The sequence below is a fragment of the Apodemus sylvaticus genome, chromosome 4 (assembly GCF_947179515.1).
Source record: "Apodemus sylvaticus chromosome 4, mApoSyl1.1, whole genome shotgun sequence".
NCBI lineage: Eukaryota > Metazoa > Chordata > Mammalia > Rodentia > Muridae > Apodemus > Apodemus sylvaticus.
In genome coordinates this window covers 132,475,778-132,503,714 of record NC_067475.1, presented here as the reverse complement: position 1 = coordinate 132,503,714, position 27,937 = coordinate 132,475,778, and the positions used below count along the sequence as shown (strand labels likewise).

The following is a 27,937-nucleotide window of genomic DNA, read 5'->3' as shown; positions in this document are numbered from 1 at the left end:
TCCTAGGTATTCTATACTTTTTTTTTTTTACTAATATCTACTTATTAGCAAGTGCATATCATGCATGTCCTTTTGGGTTTGAGTTAACTCATGCAGGATGATATTTTCTAGTTCCATCCATTTGCTTACAAAACTCATGATGATGATCTTGTTTATAATGGCTGAAGAGTATTTCATTGTGTAAATGAACCACATTTTCTGTATCCACTCTTTGGTTGTGGGACATCTGGGTTGTTTCTAGCTTCTGGCTATCACAAATAAGATTGTTGTGAACATAGTGGAGTACGTGTCCTTGTGGTATGGTAAGGCATCTTTTGGGTATATGCTGGGTCTTAAGGTAGATCTAGTTCCAGTTTTCTGAGGAACCACCAGATTGATCTCCAGAATGGTTGTACCAGTTTGCAATTCTACCGGCAACGGAGGAACATTTCTCTTTCTCCACATCCTTGCCAGCATGTGCTGTCACCTGAGCTTCTGATTTTAGCCATTCTGATTGGTGCGAGGTGGAATCTCAAGGTTGTTGCATTTCTTTGATGACTAAGGACTTTGAACATTTCTTTAAGTGCTTCTCAGCCATTCTAGATTTCTCTGTGGTGAATTCTCTGTTTAGTTCTGTATTCCATTTTAAAAATTGGGTTATTTGGGTTTTTGGAGGTTATCTTCTTGAGTTCTTTTTATATTTTGGATATTAGCCTTTTATCGGATGTGAGGTTAATTAAGATTTCTTTTCCACAATCTGTAAGTTGCCGATTTGTCCTATTATTGGTAGTGTCTTTTGCCTTACAGAAGTTTTTCAGTTTCATGAGGTCCTATTTACCAATTGTTGATCTTAGAGCCTGAGCCATTGGACTTCTGTTCAGGAAAAGTCCCCTTGTGCCAATGAGTTCAGTAGTATAATTCTTTAAAAAGTCTATTAAAATCTTCACATAATTGTAGAGTAAATAGTGACATTTCAGTAGACGTTCACAACGTGAAGATGGGCAGTGGACATCAGACCTGAGGAACATGGAAGATGAAGGGGAAACGTGACAGCTGGAGGAAGGCTAGCTTCTAGGGTACGTGTGGCTGGCACAAATGATTCCAAATTATCTGGTAGAGAGGATTTGACTCTTCCTAATAGAAAGGGATATTAACCACAATGAGATCACAGATCTACCAGTCTCCACAGCCCATCTTTATGTCTGTGGTGTGTCACCTGCCTTGCTGCACCTGACTTTTATCATTTGATCCAGTCTACAAGTAAGGTCTACGATGTCAGGATTTTGTTTCCTGAGTGTTTCGTGTCTATAGTATATGTTATCTATTTATCTTCATCTGTTCATCTGACAGCGAGCACTGTGGTGAGTCCACATCTTGCTACTGTGAACAGTGCTGCAGTAAACATCAGTAGGGATGCTGTCTGACATACTGACTCGTCCTGTGGACGTAGGCCTGATGGTGTGGTATTGCGTCATATGGGATTGTGTGTCTGGTGCTTTGGGAACTCCCAAATAGTTGTCCATATGGCTGGGCCAATTTACAGTCCTTCCAGCAGTATAGGAGGGCTTTACTTTTCCACATCCCTAATGTTTTTAATCTTTTTGCTAGACACCAAGGCACAAGTTTTACAATTTCTGGTGGCCTAATCCTCGATGGATGGTATCTCAAAAAGGATAGCACAGCATGCCTCATGGAGGCAGCCGGCTACGGCTCAGTAGCCAGCTACTGAGGAAGAGGGGAGGAGGTCTAGGAGAAGAAATGAATATTCTTATGTTAGGTTGACTCTGGGAATGGCCGAAGAGTGTCGCGTGTGCTTCTGTATTGGAAAGTCATGAAGCTAGACCATCATCTCAAACATGGATTCCTGAGTTTCGGGGAGCTGTTGCTTCTGGTAGGGTTGGGCACAAAGGTAGAATGTGTCCCTTGGCTGCAGATGCTGCCTTCTGCCCTGTCCTCACCTCAATCCAGGCCTGGCTTCCACTACCCCTCCCCCACACCCCATCTGGCCTCACTGGTATATTCCTCTGGTGAAACTGTCTGTCACAGCTCACCTCTTCCTCTGTGCAGCGACTATATTGCTGCGGATATCAGCCTAATGACTTGTGGTTTGGATGAGAATGGTTCCCGTAGGCACATATATTTGAGTGCATGGCTCCCAGTTGGTGGAACTGTTTGGAAAGAATTAGGAGATGTGGCCTTGTTGGAGAAGGTGTGACTGGGGTGAGCTTTGAGGTTTCCAAAGCTCACCATTCTCAGCTCTCTCCCCCTCATGATTTTGTCTTATGGTGCGAACTCCCAGCTGCGGCTCCAGTACCATACATACCTGTCTGTCTGCTCTCATGCCCTACACCATGATGGTAATGGACACATCCTCTGAAACTATAAGCCCTAAACAAATTCTTTCTTCCACAAATTACCTTCATCATGGTTACTTTACAGCCATAGTGAAGTAAGTAAGGCAATAATCCAAGTGAAACTGTCACATACTGCATAGTTATTGGGCTTGTATCCCGAAACTTCCCTTGTTGGGTGGTGGACTGAGAAAGGAAGCCCAGTCAGCTCAAGCTAAGGCTTGAAGCCCCGGAGACGCTGAAGGGACAGTAGGAGCTTTGCCTGCTCCCAGCTCCAGGCCCCTGTCTCATAACTACAACCTCCCATAGAGAATTGTGGCCATCAGTCATGTAGAAGCAGCACCCACAAGTCCCTCCTCGTGTAGATGAGGCATCTCAGGCCAAGCCAATAGGAAGCACCTGCTCTCAGACCCACCCCACCCCCAAACTGTCTAGAAGATCCAGAAGGAAAAAGTGTGAGAATTACTCCACTGTCTGAGAGCATCTGTCTCAAGAGCTCTAACACCTCCTGGGAGGAGAAAGCTCTCCAAAGCTTTACCACCAGAAGCTCCCCTGCACTCTGCTGGATAGCCAGCCCCACCCCCACACCTAGCCTCCACTAGTCTCAGTGCAGCCAGTGCGCTTCTCCCAAGCAGCAGCAGGCTATTTCCCCTCTCTGCTCCTTTGCTTGAACCCTCCCACTGGGCCTCCAGGGATAGCCTCCTCCGGTACATAGACTGACACTCCCTTCCAGAGTCTCGTATCTCATTGTTTCCAGTGCTATAATTACCTATTGCTGTGTAATAAATATTGCTAATCCCTGCACCATAAAGTTAGCATTTCATTGTTAATCATGTTCCTGAGTGGAAGGGGCTGAGCTCTGCAGGGTGCATCTCTGCTTGGTTAGGGTTATTACACAGCTACACACACACACACACACACACACACACACACACACACACACACACACTCTACTCTATGCAATCTGAAAAGATTTTCAGATGTCTCTCCCTGAAGTTGGTTTGTGCCTTTTCAGAATGGCTAATCTAAGAAGAAATGTTCAGAGAGTGAGTTCCTCAGATGCCTTCTGCTTTCGTTCCTTTGACTAAACCTCCCAGTGTGTCAAGACCAGATTAAGTGTGGGGAGGACCACAAGGCTGCAGATCCCAGCTGTTCTGGTTCAGTGCAGCCACAGGACAAGGCCATCATGTTCCACTCAAAAAACTCCTCTCCTGTCTGAAGGCATCTTCTTGCGGACACACTTCTGTTGCCTTCCATTACTGACCCTGGCCCAGTGTTAGTACTGAAGCAGAAACTCGCTCTTCATCACCGCTCTTGATATGACCAACCTGACCCCCATTCCCTTCACCTTCAGCCAGGCATTTCTTCCTGTGTTACACTCTCTGGCACCATCCGAATCATATGTGGGTTGTCTGAGACTCGCGCAGAACTGTGCCAATCCCCAGTATTGACTCAAGTGCTTTCAGTTCAGTGCATTTCTTTCAAAGAGCCTGCAGTGTCTTTACAGTTCTGGTCATATAAAACTCGCTCTTTCTGTTCCACACCTCAGGAACCTCATTTGTCGTTTTCTGTTTTATTTATAGAACTCAAAACTAGAGTCTGTCACCCACCTACCCCTGCACCCCCAGCCAGAATGAGGAAGTGATTGAATATCTCAGCAAAAAGCAAAGTAGGGGAGAAAGGGTTTATTTGGGCTTATGGTTCAGAGGGGACACAGTCGTCGTGGTGAGAAAGGCAGAGCAGTTGAAGTGTGAGACCCTGCAGTCAGGAAAGAGAGGTCATAGCTCTTCTCTATACAGAAAGCAGGACAGACGTAGGGCCAGACTATAAGATCACGACGCCTGCCTCCAGTGACACAGTTCCCCCCAAGTCCCCATAAATGTTTTATAACCTTCCCACATAGTACCTCCAGCTAGGGACCAAGTGTTCAAAGATGTGAGCTTTTGGAACCATGACAGGAAGGAAGTTACTTCCAAATGTTGAAAAGCATCCATGCTCATGCATACGCTAGAACACAGCAGTACTGGAAGGCTGGCTGCAGATGCTGTGGGTTGGGTGTGAGGAAGGACTCTGCCGTGCCTTTTTGTGTTAGTGAGAATTACGAGGAAAATGAACAAGGAGGCCAGAAGAAAGATGGCTCCGGCCTTCCCACGCCATTTCTTGCTGCCTGCCAACTCTCTGCCTCAGTGGATCTGTTTCTGTAGCCGTGATTGCTGGGGAGGGGACGAGGGGAATGTGCCTGCATGCCCTGTGGTACAAACGAAGCTAGGAACACAAAGTGCTTCATCGGTGCTGTGTGACGAATGCAGGCAGAACTAAACTAGAGTCAAACTCTCACTGAGTCAAATGGGGACTGGGGGTGAATTCCCTTCACCATCACACCCCTGCTGGGGACTGAGTACTGAGACTGTACCTAGGACCAAGAAAGCTTAGTTAGTGACGATGCACACAGAAGTGCCTCTCTCTCATGCTGTGGAACATGAGAAAGGAAATCTAGTACGTCTCTTCTTCTGTAGATCTCTTAGACTTTGGATCAGACAAGATTTTAAATACAGGACAACACAAGACTACATAGTAGATCTATGGAGGCTAGCGAGAGTCCAACAACCTTATCAGCCTCTGGTCCTAGTCTGTGAGTGTCAGCTGTGCGATCAACACAGGATGTCACGGTGAGATGTCACCGTGAGATGTCACCATGGAAGGGTCAGCTGCTGACTCTCAGTCCTAGGCCAGCGCACCAGAGGGTAGAGCTATGATCTCAGCCTTGCCAAAGAAGAGGCCACTTCTTCCAGGAGACTTTGAGGCAAAAAGAAAAAGCAGTTTTCAGCTCTCTCCTGTATGTACCCAGTGTCTCTCACGGAAGGAAGGACGAACGAAGTTTTCCTTGCAAGGGCCTCAGAAATCTTGGAGCCGGACATCTTGGCAGGGAGCGGGGTTTTCCAGAGTGGAGCTCGTCAGGGACTGAGGGACGTGCTGAGGGCTATTTTCATGAGTCTCAAATAAAACTCTCTTGTCTCCAGGCTGCTCTGGCTGGTGTTTTCCTAATGATTTCCCCAGTCACACAGCATGGCTGTTCAGTTTCTGGACCTCCTTGGGCAACTTCCCGTCTACCCTGGGCTCTGCCTCCCGCACACACCACTCGGCTGTTCTGGAACTGCCTGGACTGAGCTTTGTAGATGAATGTTGACTCTTTAATCCAGAGAGAAGTGCCAGGAACACAAACAGCCCAACTAACTGGCACTCGCCCGAGGGGAAGCCAGGGGCCAGCCAAGCTGCTTGCATTATCTCCGAGGGGCCCTTACCCAACACCAAGAAAAGACTCAGGCACTGTGCAAGTGTCCAAGAGCATTTCAAAGGGGAAGAAAGAGCAGCCAGGAACAGGCGGGAGCTGGGAGGCGCTCCTCTCCTCTCTTGGGTACATTGGAAACCCAAGCTTGGAGCTTATTTTCTGGCTAGTCTCTTTTTCGCCACTTATGACTTTACGACATTCTAGCTTGCTTTTCTAGTGGCTTTTAATGAAGGGTTTTCATGTTGGTGACCATAAGCTGAATACCAATCACATGTGTGTGTGTGCGCATGTGAGTACATGTGTATATATGTGTGTTTGTGTGTATATTTATGTATATGCTTGTATATGTGTGCTATTTGCCTACATGTGTGTGTACTTATGTATATATGTGTGTGTGTGTGTGAATACATGTATGTATATATGTATGTATGTCTTCTGTGCCCGATTTTAAAGTAGTTAATTAGGAGCCCTTCCTTTTAAAGAGATGGTTCAGGTTTACACTGGGAGGAAGTTAGAGACTTCCCGCCATCGCCCCCTCAACCCACAGCCCCTCCATCATTAGTGTCTCACACTACACTTGTACAGTTGTCACCGTAAACCCATACTTGCTCATCACTGACGCCACGACCGCCCTTCACGGTAGTGAGGATGCCGTGCATTTCTGGGGCTTGGGCAGACGACGTGTGACAGCATCTCTGTCACTCTGTCACATGCAGTCTTCTCACTGGGAATCCTGAGCTCTCGCATGCACTCAAGCCTCTACTGGCCACACCCTTTCCCGCCTTTCCTGCATGCTGTCTCATGCCTTGCCATGGTAGACCACGCATTCCCTTTCAGTCCTGAGTTATAGTTCTATGGCCTGGGTTACCACAGTTTGTTCTGTGGTGGAAAGAAAGATGCTGTGCTTGCATTCGAGTTGTAGCGACTGTGAATGAAGTTGCAGTGAGTACCCCAGAGTCTGCAGCTTCTGTGGAGGTGCTACCCACTTTTCATGCAAGTACGTGTCCTTGAATGTTGAGACCACCAGAGGGGTTGACAAGGAACTTTCAAGAATTGATTCATATCGTATTAGAAATACCAGCCATTGCTCTCAATGACTGTGTTCCTTAGCTTCTGGCGGCTGCCAACCCTGACTGACATTCTGACTTCATGTGGTTCCTTCCTCTTGTTAGGGCTGCCGACCTGCTCAGGGCCTCCTGTTGCTGGTCTCCTCAGACAGGGGAGCCTGTGTTTACCCATAGTTTTCTAAGGCCACTTCCAGAAGACACTGCCTTTTGGGTAGCACAAGTATGCTTCTCACAGGGTATATTCTGAAGCCGCTGGAGTAGTTTGTTACTAATGAGGACTTTTAACATTCTGTCGTCTGAGGCCCAGGAAGTCTTGTTAACCCTTCACACACACACACACATACACACACACACACACACACACACACAAGAAGAAGAACACAAACACACACATGCACACGCACCTCCTGATACCAATATGGCAACGGATGGGAACAGAGCAGCATCTCAGGTGTAGCTTCCCGCTGACTTGCCTTTGTTTTGTCTGAGGTGAAATCAGAGACTTCAGAACAGAGATGAAGGAAACTAAACATCCATAGTTAAGTCTCTGAATAATTGGGAGCTTAATAAAGAAAATAAGCCTTCAATGGGGGTAAAAACAAAACCCACAACGGCGCCTGTTCATTTTGTACATTTTCCTAGGATGGTAAGAAAAGTATCATTAAAATTTATTTCTTCAATTAAATCTCATCAGAGTTTTGTGTGGTTTTGTGCTTTCATAATACAACGCATGTTTAACTTCAAGAAACTGCATTCCGATTGCTCACTCCACAGGAGCAGAGCCCGTCTATCTAAATGGAGGTCTTGGCAACAAGAGCTATAGGACAAGGAAATCCAGAGGCCCTGAAGGCGAAGCCTTTGGTCTGTGTGTGGCTTTGACTCTGGGCTCTTAGCTTCTTCCATCCCCACTCCTCATGGGACCGAAGCCAGTGGTAAAATAATAGTGAGAGGGAACTCCCTCCCTCGGCACAGCTTCTCACAAATAATTTGTAGATCTAGATGCACAGACTAAAACTGTTAATTCTCAAACTGTAAGTAGAGATTTTGAGCAGTTGGGCTGATTCCTTTTTACCTGAAATTTTAAACTTTGGGAGTGGTAGATTTCATCTCCCTTCACCCAGCTACCCATCCCCATCTCTACGCTGAGTTCTTACAAATGTACAGTCCTGTATCCAGACACAGAGTTGATGTCAACACAATGAAGACGTAGAATATCCCTGCCTTAGTTATTTTCCTGTTGCTGTGATAAAATAACGCTCCAACAGAAAACAACTTACAGGAGAAAGAGTTGGCTTTGGCTCTCAGTTCCAGGGGGACACAGTCCATGGCAGGGGACACATGGCAGGAGACAGGGAATGCATGGTGGTCCTGTCAGAGGCTGGCTGCTCACACGGCAGCCAACACTCAAGAAGTAGAGGGTGGACAGGAAGCAGGGACAAGCTATAAAGTCTCAAGTCCTCCAGCAAGGCTCCACTTCCTAAAGGCGCCACAATCTTCTCAGTAGCTGGGGACCAGTTTCAAAACACATGGGCCCGTGGAGACATTGCATTCAAAGCGCGGTTTGAATGCGCCTGGCAGCCGCCGTATGTTTTCCATTACTGTGATTCCGGGCCACCTATTTTTAGAAACATGCTAGGGATATTTCTCCATTGAACACATACAGGCCTAATGACTTTTATAAGGGAAGCCAGGTGTTTATTTATAGCTTCGTGTGCTCGGCACTGCCTTGGTTTGCCCTGCTAGAAGACAGTGTGGGGTTCCGAAGTCTAGATTTTTAAGGAGTCCATATTACAGCTGTTTCTGCCATAAAACGCCCCTGCCAGAGGCCGACAGCACTGTCTCACTAGAATTGTATGAGCCACAAAGCAGGCCAGAGAGAGTCCATGGCTGCATTTGGGGCTCCTTGTCTCTGAAGTAGCCAGGAGGGAAGGACGGGGCTCTGCTGAGATGGCTTGGTGGTTGAGTGCAGGTTCTCACAGAGGACCTGAACTCCAGCCGCAGCACCCACTGGAGGCTCACGGTGGCCTGTGACTCCAGCTGCAGGGGGTCTGGTGCCCTTTCCTGGCGTCCGTGGGCACCCACGTGCGTGTGTGCACCCCCTCCCATGTATACACAATTTTAAAAAACACATTGACAGAAAAGACAGACAAGGGAAATATTTGTCTCCATCAGCTTGTGACTGGTCACTGAGCAGGGGCCAGCGCTCTTGGTTCATCTCTGCGCTGCGTCTACCTTGACTCGGGGTTGCATCCCGAGCGTCAGGACACCACAGTCTGCTTAGACAATGCTGCTGGAGATCTAAGAGTCTTTGCATGGACCGACAAGCTGCTGTGTTAGCCAGGGAATGCCACCATAGGGACTGATTTTAAGCAGCCTAGGTTACCCACTTTGCTGTAAGGTTTAGGGGGAATTGCTCATTTGTTAGGAAACCTTAGATTTGATCAGGAGGAAGAGACTACGAACTGCAAAATATGTCTGGGACATCTTTTTTAATGGCCACACATGGTGATACATACCTTTAATTAATCCCAGCACTCAGAATATAAGTAGATTTCTGTGAGTTTGAGGCTAGCCTTGTCTACATAAAGACTTCCAGGCTAGCCAGGGCTACCCAGTAAGGCCTTTCCTCCTCTCCCAGGCCTCATACCAAGAAAAAGAGTGTAGTCTCTCCTGTCCATAATCATACTGTAGTAAGCCCCGTTCCCTACATCACATGACATCCGTAGTCTCACTGTTGCCAAGAGTGATATTACAGAAGCAATGCAGACCCCACACAGGTCCTCAGTCTCAGAGCAGCTTTCTGTAAAATCCAGCCTGTCCTTAAAAGCCCACATCATAGTTTCAGCAAATGTTGTGCATCTGACATCCTTCCGTGTGATTTTCTGACTGCTGCAGCTGAGTCTTGCTCTCCTAGGTCCCTTGCACGGACTGTTTCTGTCCACAGTTCCAAGGACCTTGCCGAGGTCAAGGCCTGCAGGTGAGGTCTAATCTGCTACCCGGCTTCAGAGCTGTGATGGCGAAGGCCTCTGTGGCCTCGAGGGATCGTGGCTTTAGTGGGTCCTACAGCTCCCCACTCCCTGCTTCTGACCTCTCAGGTTGAGGCTCCCTGGGGAAAGAAGTGATTCTGACCAACAGGTTTCTTTGCGCAAGGCCTAGACATACTTTGCCACAGCCATTTTTAGTTTTTAAAGGAGTTACATTTATTTAGGTGGCAGGACATAGGCCACATTGTGCACGTGGAGGCCAGACTTAGGACAACTTTTGAGAGTCAGTTCTCTCCTTCTACCATGTGATCCTAACCCTGGGCTCAGAGGGTCCTCAGCCTTGGCGGCAGGCAGCCTTACCCTCTGAGTCATCCCATTTTCCTAAGCATCGGTCTGAGGTGTGTGTGTGTGTGTGTGTGTGTGTGTGTGTGTGTATGTGTGGTGTCTGTTACCTGTTACTTGCTGTTACGTTAAGCCGCTCTGCTAACTGCCGTGGTAGTTCTGAACTCCATCTTGAAAAGCTTTACTCTGGAGTAATTTTAGATTATGGAGGGTCACGTGGTGTCACCATTGCTCTGACCCTTCGCTCGTCCTTTACCCGAGACTGATTGCTTGTGGAGCGATTACCTTTCTCAAAACTAAAAGACAGGGATATAGCACAGTGAGCTAAACCACAGCCTTACATGGGTCTCACCACATTCTCCACCGGCTCCGTCTGCTCTGTTCTAGGACCCAGGCCGATACCGTGTTGTATTGAGCCTCTTGATTTTAAACGTGCAAAATGGTTCCATCTGCAAATAATCACAGGTTCTCTTAGTTTCTGAATCTGTATGCATGGGCTTGGTACGTGCAAGTATGGCGTCTGTGTATGTGCAATGTGAGTATATGTGTGATGTGTATGTGTACTACTATACTTGTGGTGTGTGAAGTATATGCATATAGTATACATGTGATATATATGTATATGATGTGTGTATGCGTGTTTGTGTGTGTATGCATGTGTGCGTGTGTGTGTGTGTGTGTGTGTGTGTGTGTGTGTGCTCTTGCTCCAGAACGATGGACTGAACAGCTTCTCTCTCACAGGTTCAGCTTGCTGTTTCTTCCACTCATGTTAAAACACTGTGGATTCTGCTCATTCCTTCTGATCAGTGTCTGCTCTGTCTTCTCCAGGGAGGTGCCCTTCTCTCACGCTCCCCATCTGCTTTGGGTGCAGCCTGTGCTCCCCAGGAAGTCACTGTTAAACATCTCCCCTGCACTTACAGCGTGCCTTGTACATTTCTAGAACTGATCATCCCCTGGAATTGACTGTTCGGATTTCCTATAGGCGCTCTGTCGGTGTGTCCACTGGGAACCTCTTCTTGCCTTCTTCATGCAACTTCGTCCTTAGCCTTTCCTAGCTTCCCAAGAAAGAAATGTCTGTCTGTCTGTCTGTCTCCCCTTCCTGTCCCCCATCCTTCTCTCCCTCTCTTCCCTCCCCTGCCTCCTGTTTTCCTCCCTTGCCTTAGCCTTTTCCTGTTTCCACTCTTGGTAATTATGCCCCCAAGCCTTTCCTAGGTGTTGACTTCTCAGGCTTACTGCTTCTTTAGAACTGTCTCTCTATCTCTCTGTCTTTCTCTGTCTCTCTGTCTGTCTCTGTCTCTGTGTCTCTGTCTCTCTGTCTCTTTCTCTCTGTCTCTTTCTCTTTCTCTGTCTCCTCTGTCTCTGTGACTCTCTCTGTCTCTCTGTCTCTCTCTGTCTCTCTGTCTTTCTCTGTCTCTCTGTCTGTCTCTGTCTCTGTGTCTCTGTCTCTCTGTCTCTTTTTCTTTCTCTGTCTCCTGTCTCTGTGACTCTCTCTCTCTCTCTCTCTCTCTCTCTCTCTCTCTCTCTCTCTTTCTCTCTCTCTCTCTCTCTCTCATCTTACCACCACACTCCTCGACAGACTCCAGAGCATCCGCAGTGCTGGGAGCACGCATCTCCTTATGCAGTGTCCCATCAGAGGCCCGGCCTGTTCTGCTTCCCCCCTTCTTCTCCGGGTGCTGTGTTAAGATGTTCTCCTGTCTCTTTTCTTGATCAGCTGCTAATTTCTTCTCCATTCAGCTTTCTCTGTTCCCAGGAAACCTCTGATCTCTCAGGCTAGGTTAGGTATGTCTTCTGATGTGTGATGTGCATATCTCTTATTTACATCATGGTTCAAATATGAAGGCCCCCCTCGCCCCGTCCCTCTCAGCTTATATACCAGAGGCTTGGTTACCAGAACATGGGCTCCAGGAAAGGTGACTGGATCTTGAAAGGCTGTAGCTTCACCAATGAATGAATCCGTGGTTGAGTGGACTATTAGGTGACAGGTGATGGGGCCCAGTTACATGAGGTTGGCCACATGAATCTTCTCACCTGCCCTTTCTTGCCACCTCCCTGCTTTCCGGGGACATGAGGTGAGTAACTCTGCTTCATCCTGCTTCTCTGTCCACAACAGGCCCAAAGCAACAGAGCCAACTGTGCTGGTCAGTGTTTGTCGCCTTAATATAGAGTAACCCAGGGAGAGGGCATTTCAGGTGAGGACTTGCTTCCGTTGCATTGGCCTGTGGGCAAGTCTGTAGAGCATTTTCTTATTAATGATTGATATGGAGGTGATACCACCCTTAAGAAGGCTGAGCAAGTCAGGGAGAGCAAGCTAGTAGGCAAGGTTTCTCTATAGTGCCTGCTTCAGTTCCTGTGTCAGGCTCCTGTATAGCTTCCCTAAAGGATAGACCATAAGATGTAAGCTGAACTAACCCTTTCCTTCTCTAATGTCTTAGTCATGGTGCTATTGCTGTGAAGAGATGCTATGACCATGGCAACCCTCATAAGAGAAAAGTATTTAACTGGGGCTTGCTTACAACTTCAGAGGTTTAGTCCATTATCATCACCGTGGAAAACATGGCGGCACACAGGCAGACATGGTGCTGTAGGAGCTCTGCAGATGAGCCTTCTACATCTAAGGCATTGGGCCTGGCTTGACCTTCTGAAACCTCAACGCCCCAAGTGGTACACCTACTCCAACGAGGCCACACCTCCTAATAGTGCCACTCCCTGATGACCAAGCATTCAATTCTGTGAGCCTTCTTCAGCCATTCCTATTTACACCACCACACCTAAGTTGTTTTTGGTCAGTGTTTCATGACAGCAACAGAAAAATCACACTGGGACATCAACTGACTCAATCCTCTGACTCCATGAGCCAATTTCTAATATAATCTTTTCTGCTGGAAGTTGTTTTTCTCATCTTTTTGGAGACAGTCTCTCGTTGGCTTGAATCTCACCAAATGAAGTAGACAGGCTGGCCAGGGAGCTGCCTGTCTCTGGCTCCCAGTGGGGTTACAAGGAAACCGCACCATGCCCAGCTTTATGTGTGGGTTCTGGAGATGGAACCAGGGTTCTTGTGTTACATGAAGTTCTTTTACTGACAACACCTCCTTAGCCTTCAATGTCCCTGAATATGTTGATTTGAGTGGGAAAAACATTTTTCTGGGTAGAATCAATTCATTTGGACTGTGCAAGTCCAGTGCATACATCAGCAAGGACGATATGCCACGCTGGTGGGATTAGTATTTTTACACATCCTGTGAAATGATTGTGGTGCTAATGGGTATGAAAATATATTTTTGATGTCTACCTAATCTAAAAGTCCAAGTTGACTGGTAATGCCTTTTTTTTTATGCAGTTAATTCTCCGTGTCAGGTTTTATGTTTCATATACTTTAGAGAGCCATTCAGTACCTGTGTAAGATGCCTGGCCTCTTGCCATTGCGGACTGGGCTGATCGTTGCTGCTTGGACTTCTTGTCTTGGTCTTGGCTGTCCTGTGTTACAGCTGTTATACCAGCTTGCGTTCAGGAGTTCATTTCACATTCTCCATATCTATTTTCACGTTCAACTTGTCTGTATCTTTCTACTCACACAATATTGGCAACGTAACAGGAATAAGTAAGCACTGCAATGGTCTCAATCCCCCCAATTAAAAGACACAGACTAACAGAGTCTATTAAAAAACAGGGTCCACACCTCACTATCAAGGACAGGTATCGCCTTATCGTAAAAGGGCTGAACATGATTGTGAACATGATTGTGAACATGATTGTGCACCAGCTTTTGTGAAGGTATCATCTGTGCATGCAATTAGTATATGTGTGTTTGAATTCAGCTCAGCTATGAAGCATCTTTAAAGGAAACCTGTACTTTTGTGAATAATCTCCAACTCCGGTTACTTTCCAAGGCTCTGCAATTAGTGTCCACTGCTTACTGGGTAATGCCTGATAGCATTCAGGCACAGGTCACCTGAGAGGCCAAGACATCGTGCACACATTGATGCCACAGTCACTGCTGGGACTGGAAACGCACATTAGGAGTGATCAGTGAGCTGGTGCTGAGGGACAGCTTATTGAGAGGAGCCCAGGGGAGGCCGGCAACAGGCTGTGTGGCCCTGCCCAGGGCTGTGCACGTAGCCCAAGCTAGAGAGGCCTGGACCTTCACAGGTCACCAATTCTGGAGCACCTCAGGCCTGGCCTGGCCTAGCACATAATCCTTGCTAGAATCTACCTCCTTTGCTTTCCCAGTGATATTGTGAGATTTTTTTCTGCCTGCGTTTGTTTAGTTCCTTTGTTTTGATCATATTCTCTTAATTCCGTATTATATTTTCAATCCAGTAAAAGAGTTTGGCCCAGGTAACTGGGATCTTAGCTGAGGCCAATACTCTCTGGAGCCAGTGGTGATTTGCACAGACAGAACAGGAAATGACATAATGCCCATTCATTTTTTTAAAGCATGGAATTATCAAATATATCTAATATAGAGTAGAACCATGAGATAGCGTGTTTCTCATAGATTTGAAACACGCCAATTGTGTTTTATGCATCCTACCTACACTATCCAGATACTCACACTGCCAAAGTGTCTTAAAGCTAATCTCATATATTATATCTCATTTTATGCATATAATGATTTCCTGATAGGAAAAATAGTGTGATATGATCACTGCAACACTGTCATACCTAGCACTTTAATAATTATTTCAGAGTCTTTTGGAAGCTGCGGGCACGGTCTCCCTAGTCATTTGTAAACAGTGGGGAAGTTACTTTACAATCATACTTCATTGGTTTCTCCAATTTTGAATTGTCATCAGGGCTTTTACTCCAGGTGGAGGGACCCCTGGGCTATTTGTCCTGGAGGACTGATGACTTCCTTTTTTCTGGGACCAAACACATTTGATGAACACTCTGTACCCAACCCTGTCATAATGACTTACATCATAGGTTTTACTGGGCAATGTTGTGAGGAGTTTGGCAGTAAGTTTGGTAGTATTCTCTGAAGTGGCCCTTGTGGACTTGCATGTTTGACTATATTGTCCCAAGCTGGGTGCTGTATGGGGACTCCCCTGGGCCAGGTTGGTAGGGCCGGGTCACCAGAGGGGATGGCCTGTCCCTATTTCTGGTCCCGTTTCTACTTGCTGATTTACCAAGATGGAAGATGTGCTGTCCCACTGACCCACTCCCACTGAACTGCCCAGCGTGCCCTCTCTGCTACAAGGGACTGGAACTTCTGAAACCTTGAATGAAAATTAAACTTTCTTTCTTTAAGTTGCTTCTGTCTACTATTTTGTCACGCTTGGGACTTTGTTAAGAATTCACAAAATTTATTTGACCTTGGGACTTGTTTTCTGTAGGGATAAATAATTAATAGAGTACCGCCCCAGCAGGCCTCTGCACCAAGTCCTGTCAGGTCCATCTCAAGGCAACTGTCACTGTTGCCACTGAGCCAATCTCTTTCAGCTAGCTCTCACAGCATCCCAGCTGTGTTTCCTCTCTGCCACAGACTCTGTAAATGGCGGGAATCCCACACTCCCGCCCTACATGCAAATACCCGGTAAAGCATAACTCTTAAACTTAAATAGTTAACCAAATATCTTTATGTATATAAAACTCCCAATTACATAATGCCAATTTACAATGGAAAAGGTTTTATCCCAATTTTCTAACCTCTCCAAAACACCAGAAATATGTCTGAAGCCCTCTGTCTTCTGACACACTAGATGTAAGCACACTGTAGCTGTCTTCAGACACATCAGAAGAGGGCATCTGAGCTCACTACAGATGGTTGTGAGCCACTATGTGGTTGCTGGGACTTGAACTCAGGACCATTGGAAGAACAGTCAGTGCTCTTAACCGCTGAGCCATCTCTCCAGAGCGTCTGAAGCCATCTGGATATCCATGTCTCTCCTCTCTGTCCTGATTGTGAGGACCTCCCCACCCTCTCTCTCCCTCCCCACCCCCCCACCCCACCTCTCTTAGCTCCTCCTCCTCCTCCCTCCCCTCCAATCACTGGCCTCTCACTCCCTCAATGTGAATGGATAGGAAATGTACATTTCCTACATTTTGTACAGTTTTCAAGTAATACTTGTTAATACATTTTGGGGGAGGTTGTCCTAGCAGGGAAATGCTACCTTCAAATAGCAAAATAGAAATGTTTAACTTCATTCAGCTCCCAACTGATTAGGTAATTTTTGTGTCCAAACCGCATTACCATAATCAGGTAGTATGTGGTTTGTTTTCCGGAAATGTACTTGATATTAATGTAGTATGAAAAGTCATACTGCATGAATCAGTCATGTGTCAGCATGCTGAGGTTAGATAATAAATTTATAAAAATAAGAACAGCTAAACAGAAAGACCATCGAAAACAAAGTCATCGGAAAAAGAAAAGTCAAGATAGAGTAAGCCGTGAGGAAGGCAGGGAGGCGGCTCTCGAGGCGGCGGCACTGGGCTAGACCGCCCTTCACTCGTAGGAAAAAAAAGACTAAATAAGATATCAAAACTGCCCCATTTAAGCAGTTGCACTGCACAGACATCTTACAGATGTCCTCATTTCCATGTAGTCTTAAAATACATTTATTTTGTTTAAAAAAAACCCACCACTTTGTTCTAAATAACTCACAAATAAAAATCAGCACACAGCTAGCTGGTTTAAGGGAGCCATTCAAATGCTTTCCCAGTCCCGAACTCAGCAGGTGAGTAGAAGGGCGGCCGGGAGCCCAGGGTCTCTGCTTAGAGCCACACCCACTCCTCACCAGCCGCATTTCTGTCCACATGTCCAGCACAGGGAGAAGGTAGGACAGAGCTGAAGCTGGAACCTAGCCTTCTGGTCCTGTGTGATGCCATGTGTCCTCTGCCTGTGTCCTGTCTTTCCTCGTCACCTCGTCCTCTCATTCTCCTTTGCAATGCTCCCCTCACACACACACCTGTTTAACATGCACACTGGCATATTACGGGCTACAATCTGCATATGAAGGAGAACATGAGAGCTTTGTTCTTTCTGGGTTTGGGTCACCTTGCTTAATATGATTCTTTAAATCTCTACCCATTTTCCCAAATTTTTCATGATTTTTTATTTTCTTTACAGCTGAATACTATTCCATCTTGTATATGTGCCACATTGTCATTGTCTATTCATTGCTGGGGACACCTAGGCTGGTTCAGTGTCCTTGCTGTAGTGAAGACAGTGACAGTTTACACACAGATGTGACAGTATCCCTCTGTAGGGTGTAAAGTCCTCTGCGTATGTATGCCCAGGAGTGGGGTGGCTGGATCCTAATGTCACTGCTTAAAACCACGAATGGGTGACAGTGCCAAATGAGGCCAGCAAGGATAATTGTTCTCCATCCTGTCCCTCCACTGTCCTCTGTAAGGCATAGGAGTGACAATGGAGTTGGGGGAGTGCTGTGAGGGTTCTGAATTCTCTCTCTAGCTCAGTTCATGTGATGCCTGCTTAGTGTCTTCTATCCCTTCCTGATCTGCACACTGGACCAGTACCTTTCTAGGCAGGGTTTGGGGTGTATGTATGTGAGTGTTTGTGTGTGCATGTGTGTGTATGAGTGTGTGTGTATGGTATGTGGTGTGTGTATGTGTATATGCACACTGTATGTGCATGCGCGTGTGTTTGTATGTCTATGTATATGTGGTGCCCGCCTCTCCCTCCCCTCCTCCCCCTCTCCCTCTCTCCCTTCCCTCCTCATTTCCCTCTCCCTCTCCCTGTCTCCCTCTCCTCCGTCCCTCCCCCTCTCTCTGTGCCTGTGATCTGTGAATTGTGGGGCTGCTTTGATCTCATAATTTTTCTCTGTTACTTACAGTCAAACTACAACTCCAAGCAGAAGAGAGAGGAGTTGTGTCTATCAAGGGAGTGTGTGCCAACCGGTACCTTGCTATGAAGGAAGATGGACGGCTGCTGGCTTCTGTGAGTAGTGCTTTCCTTGAGGGGGTTTCATTTGCTCTGTGCAGGTATTTACTAGCACTGGTACTGAATCTTTGTTTGGGTTTCATGTGCAGCATTTTATCTTTGTAGTTCCCTAGATAGTAGCATTCCCTGCGTTTCATAGACTTTAAAACTCATGCTTGGAGGAGCACAGTGAATGTAAGATGAAGTCCAGGCATTCTGCAGTCACAAAATGGCTCCAAATCACTATGCTTTTCTCTGCAAAATAGTTGGAAAAAATTCTCCCTTATGGTTGTTTAAAGGTCATATAAAGACACACATAAAACTTAGTTTAGTTTTGAAGTTTCTTCTCTAGACTCATAGGAAATATTTGTCATCTAGAATATTGGTTGGGAAAGTGGGCTTCTAGCCCAAACACAGATGCTGGCTCCACCCCTTGGAGGCCCTGTGTTCTTCGCCAGATTATTCTGAGTTGGTCCCTCATGTGTATCACAGGTACACTGCCCCCATCTTTACACAGCTTTGCAAGGATTTAAGAGGGTATTCTGTGTCATTTTTACACTGTATCATAGCTAGTCAGGGGCTCTGGCTCCTGGCTTATATTCTTTCTGTGAATGAAAGCTCTACCAGGACCTCCTTCCTATCAAAACCAGGCGCACAGTCTGTTGGACACACAGTGCGCAGAGAACAGTACAGTATAATAAAGACATAGGACGCAGGCATTCCCGCCTCCTACTGGAGTGGGCAGAGCATGCATAAAGGCCTGAGTGTATGATTTTGAGAACAGCAGCAAGGGTGTTGTGCTACCAGGCTGTGTTCTTCCCCTGAGCCATACCCTCATCTCTGCCTAACCTCTCTAGGGTCCCTGGTAGACACGATCACGGCATTGACTGTTCCAGTGTTGTCAGCTGTACAAGTTATTCATATCTCTTTTTTTTCTGAATGAAAGTGTTTAGATTTTGGAGAGAGATTTTTCTAATCATCAATTTTCAGATCCATCATCTGACAGAAATACTGTCATCAGTGAAGGCAGTGTCACTGATTGCTGTCATCGGTCAAGGAAAGATGGCTGTCATCAGTCAAGATGAACTTGGCAGGATAATTGACCAGGCTGTGTGCAGGGCTCACAATTTTCATTCTAAAAATATTTCAAGACCCTCTTCAAGAGTAGCCCGTGATCACAGAGGGTGCGGTATGCCAGATGTGCTAGACAGCAGCCTTAAAGAGCTGAGTATCATGTGTTCTCTGCCCCAATGGGTCCACTCTGCATGAAGGCAAAGGTGTATTGGTGTAGTGTGTGGATGCTTTGTTGAGTTCTATCGGCATTTCACATACATGTATAGTAATACAGGAGAAGGTTGGGAGTATTACAATGCAAGGAGTAACTTAGGGAAGAAAGTGACTAGCTTGTGCAGAAGTCATGGAGGTGACTTGTAAGTAGACGGTTGAATGAAAAGGACCCCAGGCAAGGGTAGAGCTGAAACTGTGGATACAAGAGACTACTTGGCACATCTCAAAAAGAGACTTTCCGCAGCTGGCATGTAACCTGCAAAGGATGGAACACAATGAAAGGGAAGAAAGAAGGCTGGAGAGGCAAACACGCTTGTCTTCAAGTCTTGCATCATGCTAACCACATTCACTGTGAGGCTGGAGAGTTCCAAACCCAGCAGTGTTGGCCTTCGGCTAAGAGTGCTCTGGCAGTAGTATAGAGTGGCTTTGGAGAGGCTGGAGTGTCAGGGAGACTAATTAGAGTTGAAGAGGAAACACTGCTGTGGCCACTACAAACGCAGGCATCACAGGGATGTGGGAAGGAGGGTAATGGTAGACAGAGGCACAGGAGTCTGCGTTCACTTTAAGAATGGACACTTTTTGTTTTTCCCACTGCTGTTTACATATTGTGTACTAGCTGCTAGAGAGACCATTGCAAGCAGAGCTTGAGCAGTGTCTTACCCCTTTACTAAAATCTTCCTTCCATACTTCCCTGCCCTGGTGGCCTTATCTAGGGCATTTCTCCTAGGCTTTATCTGCAGTCTCCACAGTCACAGGATCACATCTGGGTTAGAGTTTGTGCCTGAGAAAGGAACTGCAGGCTGTCTGCGCTCCAGACAGAACACAAGTGGCATTTGTGGGGCTGTGTCGAGGTGCACTGATCTTGATTTGGTCATAATTGGCTGTGGACTCTACTAGTTCTGTAGCCTTGAGATTCTATTCTTTCCTTTCCACTTCAGTCTTGGTCAATGAATGCCTTATCATGGTGAGTGTGGACCCGTGAGTCCGTGTAATAGTCACAAAAGGAACTATGTCTCAAGAACATAGGCTGGATGGTGGGTTTACCTGCAATGCTTAAAAATCACCACAGTTTTCAAGAGCTCCAGAGACAGAAGCTGCCCACCTGATCACTAGCATCTCTGTGGTTACTGGGTTACAAACAAGATGAAACAAATTGAAGATGGCAGAGATGAAAATGGAGTTGTTCAGGACTTCATGGGGGAAATTCTGACCATTTCTCTTGACAAATAGGTGTGAGACTTCATAATACACTAAGAACTAGGTAGGGTTTCCATTCCCTTCCTCAGCAAGGAAGCCACTGTTGCAAGATGAAAGCCATCTGGCTCTGCCAAGTCTTACTGGATTTTGCTCTTTGGTGCATGCTAACTCTCTTCATGATGCAACCAAATACCACCAAGGTGACAGAGTAAGAGTCAGTTTAGTCAAGTTTGGAGATTTATCACAGACCCTCAGCATGGACAAAACCCAGCGGTTACTGCACATGGAAAATTCGAGATTTATCAGGCTCTTCTGAGGAGGCCACAAGCCAGATTGGCTGTGGTAACAGCTGGTGTATGTTCCGCTCCCATCAGAGGGCCCAGTCCTGCTGCCAAGTCACAAACTAATCTCTGGCCTCAGCATCCAGTGTGGCTGGCTGCCGTGCTCTCTCAGCAAGTCCTTCTTGTCAGCTGGGCAGGGTGGACTGTCTTCTGATGAAGAAGGAAGTGCTGTACCTCACAGCAGGAGGGGTGCTGATGGCCTAGCTCAGTAGCCTTCCTCTGTGAGTCAGATCTGCCAATGCTCAGCTGTCAACAGTAGTAACTTCTGGAGTAACTCCAGTGTCCCGATCAGGAGCCATCAACTGGGGATGTGAATATGCCTCGTGTCTGGAGAGGCTGTCTGTAAGCCTGTGCTTGCCACAAGGTCCATCCACCTTCTGCCCCATGTCGCCCTGTGTGTGATGGCAACACTGAATGACAATGAGGACATGATCACTCCGAGGTAGATAGTTGAGGAGAAGGTTTTTTTTATTGTAGGTGTGAGAGTTCAGTCAGAGGCCTCTGGAAGAGTCCAGACTGAGCATGGCCAGCAGAATAGACTGGGTCGTGAAAGGAGAGGGAGGAGGAGGAGAGGAAGAGAAGAGAAGAGAGATGAGCTAGGAGCAGAGGGCCAAGAGAGGAGAAGGAGAAGGGAGTCACGAACCAGGAGGCACGTGGACAAAGAGAACACAATTCCAAAAGGGCTGTGTTACATAGGAAGAGGTTGGAGGAAGAGCAGTGAAGCTCAGGGTCTAGAATGGTTTAGAGTAAGGGGCAGTGTCTGTGTGTGTGTGTGTGTGTGTGTGTGTGTGTGTGTGTGTGTGTGTGATGTGCTGAGAGGAGCCCAGGCTCTATGACAGGTACTTGTGGTACCCAGGGAGCCTGGTGGCTTGGGTTCCCTTTCATAAGTTAGTAGGCACCTCAGTTAGCTTTTTGTCTTGAGTTTCTTTGCGATCTGACACCAGCTCTAGGATTCCTGTAGTGGTTCTCCAACATACTCACCCTCTTAGGGACAACAGTACCTCAGAGAGTCGTGCTGGCTTTACTGCTGTTCGAAGGCATGAGAAAGGACTCTACTGGTGTTAACAACAGTGGGCTAAAGGCATTCCGGTTAAGGATTGCTCATGATTTCAAACCATGTGGCGCATGTCCTCAGATGTGTGGATACACATGCTGTTGAGGCCAGAGCTCAGCCTTGGTGTTGTTCTTCTGGTGCTGTACACACCGTGCTTTCTTTTTCAAATTTCTTTTTATTTATTTACACTGTGTGACTGCTTGTTTGTAGGAGTACCACATGTGCGGAGTTCCTGTGGAGGTCAGCACAGGGTGGAAGATCTCCTGGAACTGATGTCACAGGCAGTTATGTGCCTTGATTTTTTTTTAAAAAAATTATTATTTATTTACATCCCAAATGTTTCCTCCCCTCCTGGTCCCCTCCCAGAGTTCTTTACCCCATCCCTCCCTTCATCTCTGAGAGAGTGCTGCCCCCTTCCCAAGGAATCCCCCTTCCTTGGGGCATCCTCCTCTTCCTGAGCCCTGACGAGGCAGTCCTCTGCTGCGCCTGCCGTGCCTCGGGTCTTGGAGCAGCCTGTGTGTGCTCTTTGGTTGGTGTGCCTTGACATTTTTGTTTGTTTGTTTGTTAGGTTTTATACAGGATATCTTGCTGGAGCTTCTTAAGTCGGCTAGGCTGGCTGGCCGGCCAACAAGGCCCAGGGACCTCCTGTCTCCACCTCTCCAATGCTGGGCTTGCAAGCCCATGACAATGTGTGTTTCTGGTTTTTGTTTTTGTTAAGATAGGGTCTTATTTCATAAATCCTGACTGACTTGGCACTACTGTATAAATCAGGCTGGCCTCCATCTCTCAGAAATCTACCTGCCTCTCTCTCCTAACTGCTGTGATGAATGGCAGGTGCTCCCATGCCCAGAAACTCTAGGCTTTTTATTTTATTTTTATTATTTTTTTATTTTTTGGCAGTTCTGCACCTTTATTTGACATTCAGCAGGTTAGCTCTCACCCACATTGACTGTATGTAGATTTTTGAATGTGGTAACAGGCACATAAGTTACCAATGTGTAGAGCTTGTTTGGTGAATCCTCATCCTCATTACGTTTTCTGGACAAACATAGTCGGATGTGATACGGAACATTCCTTACTCCCTTGGCCCAGACAGCTTTATTGAGCCTGGTGTCAATGCGCACATCTGGAGTCCCCATCTCCTTCATGGCAAACTTCCGAATTTCTTTGAGTGCCCGAGGAGCACCCTTCTTGAAGCCCACTCCGTGGATGCGTTTGTGAATGTTGATGGCGTATTCTCGGGTCACCACCTTGTGGGGAGAATGGTCCTTCTTCTTCTCGCCACCCTTCTCTGTGGGAGCCATTCTGCCGGGGCCCGAGTTGGGCACGCTAGGCTTTTTAAATTTGAGTGTGGAACTCAGGCTAACTGACTCCTGACTGAATGGCTAACACTCTACCAGCATCTCCCCAGTCCTTGAAAACATGTTCTAAAAAGACTTCCTACTTTTCAAACAGCTGTCCCTCTGCAACGGCCTGTACTGGGAGGCCAGAGTTGGAACTCTTTGGCGTGTGACAGGCTTCTCACCCAGTTTCTTACAAGGAGATGTTTTTGTTGCTCTAAGTTACAGAAACCCGGAACAAATATTAAGATCAGTGGTTCTACTGAATTCACACAAAATTGTAGACTTAAACAAAGTAGTATCTAGTGGGTTTAACTGTCGGTCTTGGTTTCCATACCAAACAACTTTGAAGGTGGAACATGTGGGGGAAAGTATTGATGAGCCCCGCTCTGTGAGGGGGTCGCCTGTGGTTTCTGATCTGAGGCTACAGATTGTGTTGCCCTGGAGAGTCCAATGGCGCTTCTGTTGGTCCATGTGGTGAGTGCTGGGGCGCTGTGTTTTAGTTAATCCAAAGCATATCGCACACAAAACACTTTCTGATTTGAGGAGTCTGAACAGTGACATGAACTCCACAGTGTAGACAAATAGGGAGGTAGTGCTTTAGGGCTCAGGGCTTAGGGCTGTGTTTCGAAGTCTACACTGGCCAAATCTGTCAGAAACAGAGCTAAAGCCTGGATTGAATGCAGAGTAAGGCCAAGAGAGAATTACTGCTCTTGGAAACCATTCCCAACAATTCTCTGCAGCCTTTTTATAAGACTGAGACCACGTCGGCGCTTAAATTTTTCCCATTTGTGGTTTTTATTTAGTTCTAAAACGCTCAACATGGATACTTACCTCACATCTGTTTTTCATTCTCCGAAGTGGTGTGAGCAAATGCATTTTGAGATTTCTATTGAGCAAACTCCTTCACAAGCCAAAACTGCAAGAATCAAAGTACTGTAACCGAGTAAACAGCTCAGAAAACAGAGCATGGGGAAATGGTCATAAGGTTCAAGCCTAAAACTGAGCGGAGGACCAGAGCCAGCGCGCAAGGGGGAGGGGTGCCGGGAAAGCTCGCAGCTGTTTCTTACTGTGTGGAGACCATGTGATTCAGTGAGGCCCAGTGAAGGTACAGAATTTGGTCAGCCGTCCTGCACATTAGTTAGGGATTGAGACAAAGCTGGAGCCCAGGTTCCTGGCTGGTTGGAAGCCATCATGGATGTCAGGTCAGGGTCACTGGATTCTTGGAAAGGGCCATCTTGTCAGTTTTCTCAGAGAGTCTATATGCAGTACAGTTAAGTCATATTCTATGTTTCAGTTCCAACCCAGGCTTTTCTGGCCTAGAGTCTTTTTTATTCAGATTCTGCAACCAGAGTGTAGCTTTATGTTAAGCTACCTACAAGTTTTGTTTTGGTTTTTTTTTCTTATTAATTTAGTAGATATTTATTGATCTCTTACTATGTGGCAAGCATGGATACTACAACAGATATAATAAATCAAAATTTCCACATGGGATTTATAGGAAGGATGTCACCATGTAGCAGCCAACCCTCTTTCTTAATATACTAGTTTTATTTCTCGAGAATTTCTTACAATATATTTTGATCATTTTCACCCCCATTCTGTCCCTAACTCCTCTAAGAGCCATCTCTACCTATCCTCTACCTCAGCACCACTTTGTATTCTATTTTTTTAAAGTCCATTGAGTGCTACCATGTACTCCTGGGTGTGGTGTTATATTGTGGATCTCGGTTGACCTATCAGGGGCCACATCCTTTAGGAAAATTGATTCTCTCCTCTAGAAGCCATCAGCCATCAGGGGTGGAGGCTGGCAAGCCCCTCCCACCTCCTGCCTAGAATGCTGATTGGTTTGATCATGTGTCAGTCTTGTGCAGGGAACAACAGCTGCAGTGAAAGCAAACTAAAGAGACATACATATATAAACAAGCTGTATCTCTGGGTAGTGGAGATAAAACTCATGTAAAAATTGCTTAAAATCAAGGATTTGCTTTTATAACTAGAGATTACTCGGTCCCTGAAGAAATTATTATTTTCTGCACATGTATGTATGGTGGAGGTGGTGGTATGTTGGGGGAGGGAGGAGTACAAGCAGGTGCACCTGCATGAGGAGGCCCATGGTGGGTATCAGGCATCTTCCTTGATCCTTGCCCACCTTATGCATCAAAGCAGGGGGTCCCAGCAGTAGTTTTAGGTCAACTTGGAACAAACTGGATCATTTAAGAAGAGGGAACCTTAACTCAGAAAATGCTGCCACCAGATTAGTCTTTGGGCAAGGTTATGGTGAATTTTCTTGAGGTTTTGATTGATGCGGGAGGGCCCTGCTTCCTGTGGGTAGTGTTACACTAGGGCTGGTGTGCTTGGTGCTGTAAGAAAGTAGAGTTGAGCAAACCATGAGGAGCAAGTCAGTAAGAAGCATGTCTCCATGTGCTCTGCATCTATGTTCCTCTCCTGACTTCCCTCAGGGTTGGACGGTGATGTGAAACTGTAAGCTAACGGAAATCCTTCTCTCCAACGTGGCTGTTGGTCATAGTGTTTTACCACCGCAACCGAAACAAGGTCTCTTGTGGAATCTGGAGTGAATTTGGCTAGGTTGGCTAGCCAACGCTGCACTGGAGATCCTGTCTGCCTTCCATATACTGGGCTTACTACAGGTGACCACCACTCCCACCTGGCATTTATGTGGGTTCTGGGCACCTCAATTCTGTCCTCATACTTGCATAGCAATCACTTTATCCATCGTGCTATCCTTCCAGATGGAAGAGTTCTTTTCTGTGGTAACACTTGCAGGTCTAGGGTCTGGCTTTTTATGACTTATGTCTTATTTTTATTGTATAGTTTAATGTATTTAGAATGGACATGTTTGATGTCAGTATATACTACATAATGATCACATCAGGCAAATCTTTCTTAAGACTACAATTTACCTTACAACAGTTGTAAGTTTTCAGGGAAGTCAGGAAGATAGTCTGCTATATTTCTCCATTAGGTGGCTGGCTGCCTGTCACCCTGAAATACTGGTAAAGTCCATGTGACTTACAACACTTTAATTTTCCCCTGAAGATCCTATTCAGGGCCAGCTTTTGGTCATCCTGTCTCTGTAGTTTCCTCTAGACAGTGACCATTTCTTAGACTCTCCTTATTTTTCATTACTTTGACAGCCAAGCATATTTAGGATCCTCTAGTTTGGGATTGTCTGGTGTTTTTCTTGTGGCTAGACAGAGTTCTGAAAGTTTGAGAGGATAACCACAGAAGTACCATCACCTGGTTGGGAAGTGGGCATCTCCACTCTGAAGTTGGTCTTTCCTCTCCTTGGGAAGGGAGCCACTAAGCAGGAGCTTGCTCTGAAGGGATGGACCACCATAAGGAAGTCACCATGCAGCAGTTCACACCTAGGGGATGATGTACTGCAGGTAGGAAGTCACCGTGTAGCTAGCTGTTCACACCTAGGGATGGTGTGTTATTGGAAGGATGTATGGGAGATCACTCTTACAGGGTGGAGTTTGGTGTTTTTGCTGTATGTGCTTGAGGCGGTGTTACCTATAAGTTAAAGTTTCTTTATGTAAAAATCTGTCTGTTCTCCATTTACTCTTCAGTTCCATCATCTTTATATTTATTTAGACGAAGACTGCTTTTGCTGCTGAAACATTTGGGAACTCTTGCATTTATTTGGCTCTGTGCTTTTGAAACTTCTCACTGTGTTCATTTTGAACACTTCATCACTTCTTGGGCAGCAATCCTTACATGTAAATCCCCTGCTGTAGCTTAGAGTGATCCATTTCTCCAGCGAGTCTTGCTCTTTTCATTGGAAGATGGAATCACATGTTAGTATGCTTGCTGCTTTGGAGCTGCTGTTGCTTCTGAGCTCCGTCGGAGGTTGTCCATCACCAGCCTTCTTATCCACATCTGTATACATGCCTCGGTATCGAACCACCTGAATCCGTGTTATACTAAACATGGGCTAGTCTGTCCTGAGGTCACCATCTCCCCCATGATCTGTTGGTGCCCTGGAATATTTCAGCCCTTCTTCTTGCTTGGCTCTCATCTCCACACCAACAGAGTCTTGCTCATGGTGTCTCTTCACAGTAGAAAAGTAACTAAGACCATGACTTCTTGGGATTATCATATATAGTACCTTGTGATATTCCAAGTTCACGAGTACTTGGGATTCCATTCTGTAGGTAGTGAAGGGAAAGGCCCAGTGATTAAAAGCACTTGTTCCTTCAAACACTGCAGGTTTGGTTCCCAACATTCACATGGTGTCTCACAGCCACCGGCAGCTTCAGTTCCAGAGGATCTGATACCCTCTCCTGACCTCTGGGGACACATACATACATACAGGCAAAATACTCATATCGCTGATTCCTCAGAAACCAGTATATTCTGGGTTGCTTGTTCTTTAGGAACAAATTTCTTCCAGATTGTGTATTTAGAAACCGGAATGTTCTAGACTGCTTGTTCTTTGTTATTGATTGGCATTTGGAGACTGTCAATCTCACAGCATTCGCTGTTTTAGGATATTTTTGACATCAGGAAACCTTAGATGTTTTCTACGCAACAAACTAAAGGCACCTTTCACCCCAGCCAACATTTGCAAGTTCAGGGAACTTATTCCAGCACTCCGTGTGACAACATGTGGCCCTCCTGGGTTTAGGCTGTAATGCTTAGAGTCCCTGATAGTGAGGTCCTTTGCCCCCTGTGTGGGGTTGCCACCTAATACCTTGCTGACTGATCACAGGCTCACTCCTGTCCAGGAGGTGCTGTCCTATTCACAAGGGTTCCTGGTGTCATCCATCGGCAGAACCGTCGCATGTTTTACCTGCAGTCTTG

At 46.4% G+C, this 27,937-nt stretch overlaps 2 protein-coding genes across 2 annotated transcripts in view; one reads left to right on the top strand and one right to left on the bottom strand.

The window, feature by feature from the left end:
* Positions 1 to 27,937, top strand: part of Fgf2 (fibroblast growth factor 2) — a 54,260-nt gene that overhangs the window by 26,048 nt on the left and 275 nt on the right. Inside the window, exon 2 of the mRNA XM_052180605.1 lies at positions 17,806 to 17,909. Coding sequence (XP_052036565.1) covers positions 17,806 to 17,909 — 104 coding nt within the window. The remainder of the gene's footprint in view (positions 1 to 17,805; positions 17,910 to 27,937) is intronic.
* LOC127683400 (60S ribosomal protein L31-like) lies at positions 22,700 to 23,080 on the bottom strand. The gene has a single exon (XM_052180606.1). The coding sequence runs from the start codon at positions 23,072 to 23,074 to the stop codon at positions 22,700 to 22,702; it is 375 nt and encodes a 124-aa protein (XP_052036566.1). The 5' UTR covers positions 23,075 to 23,080.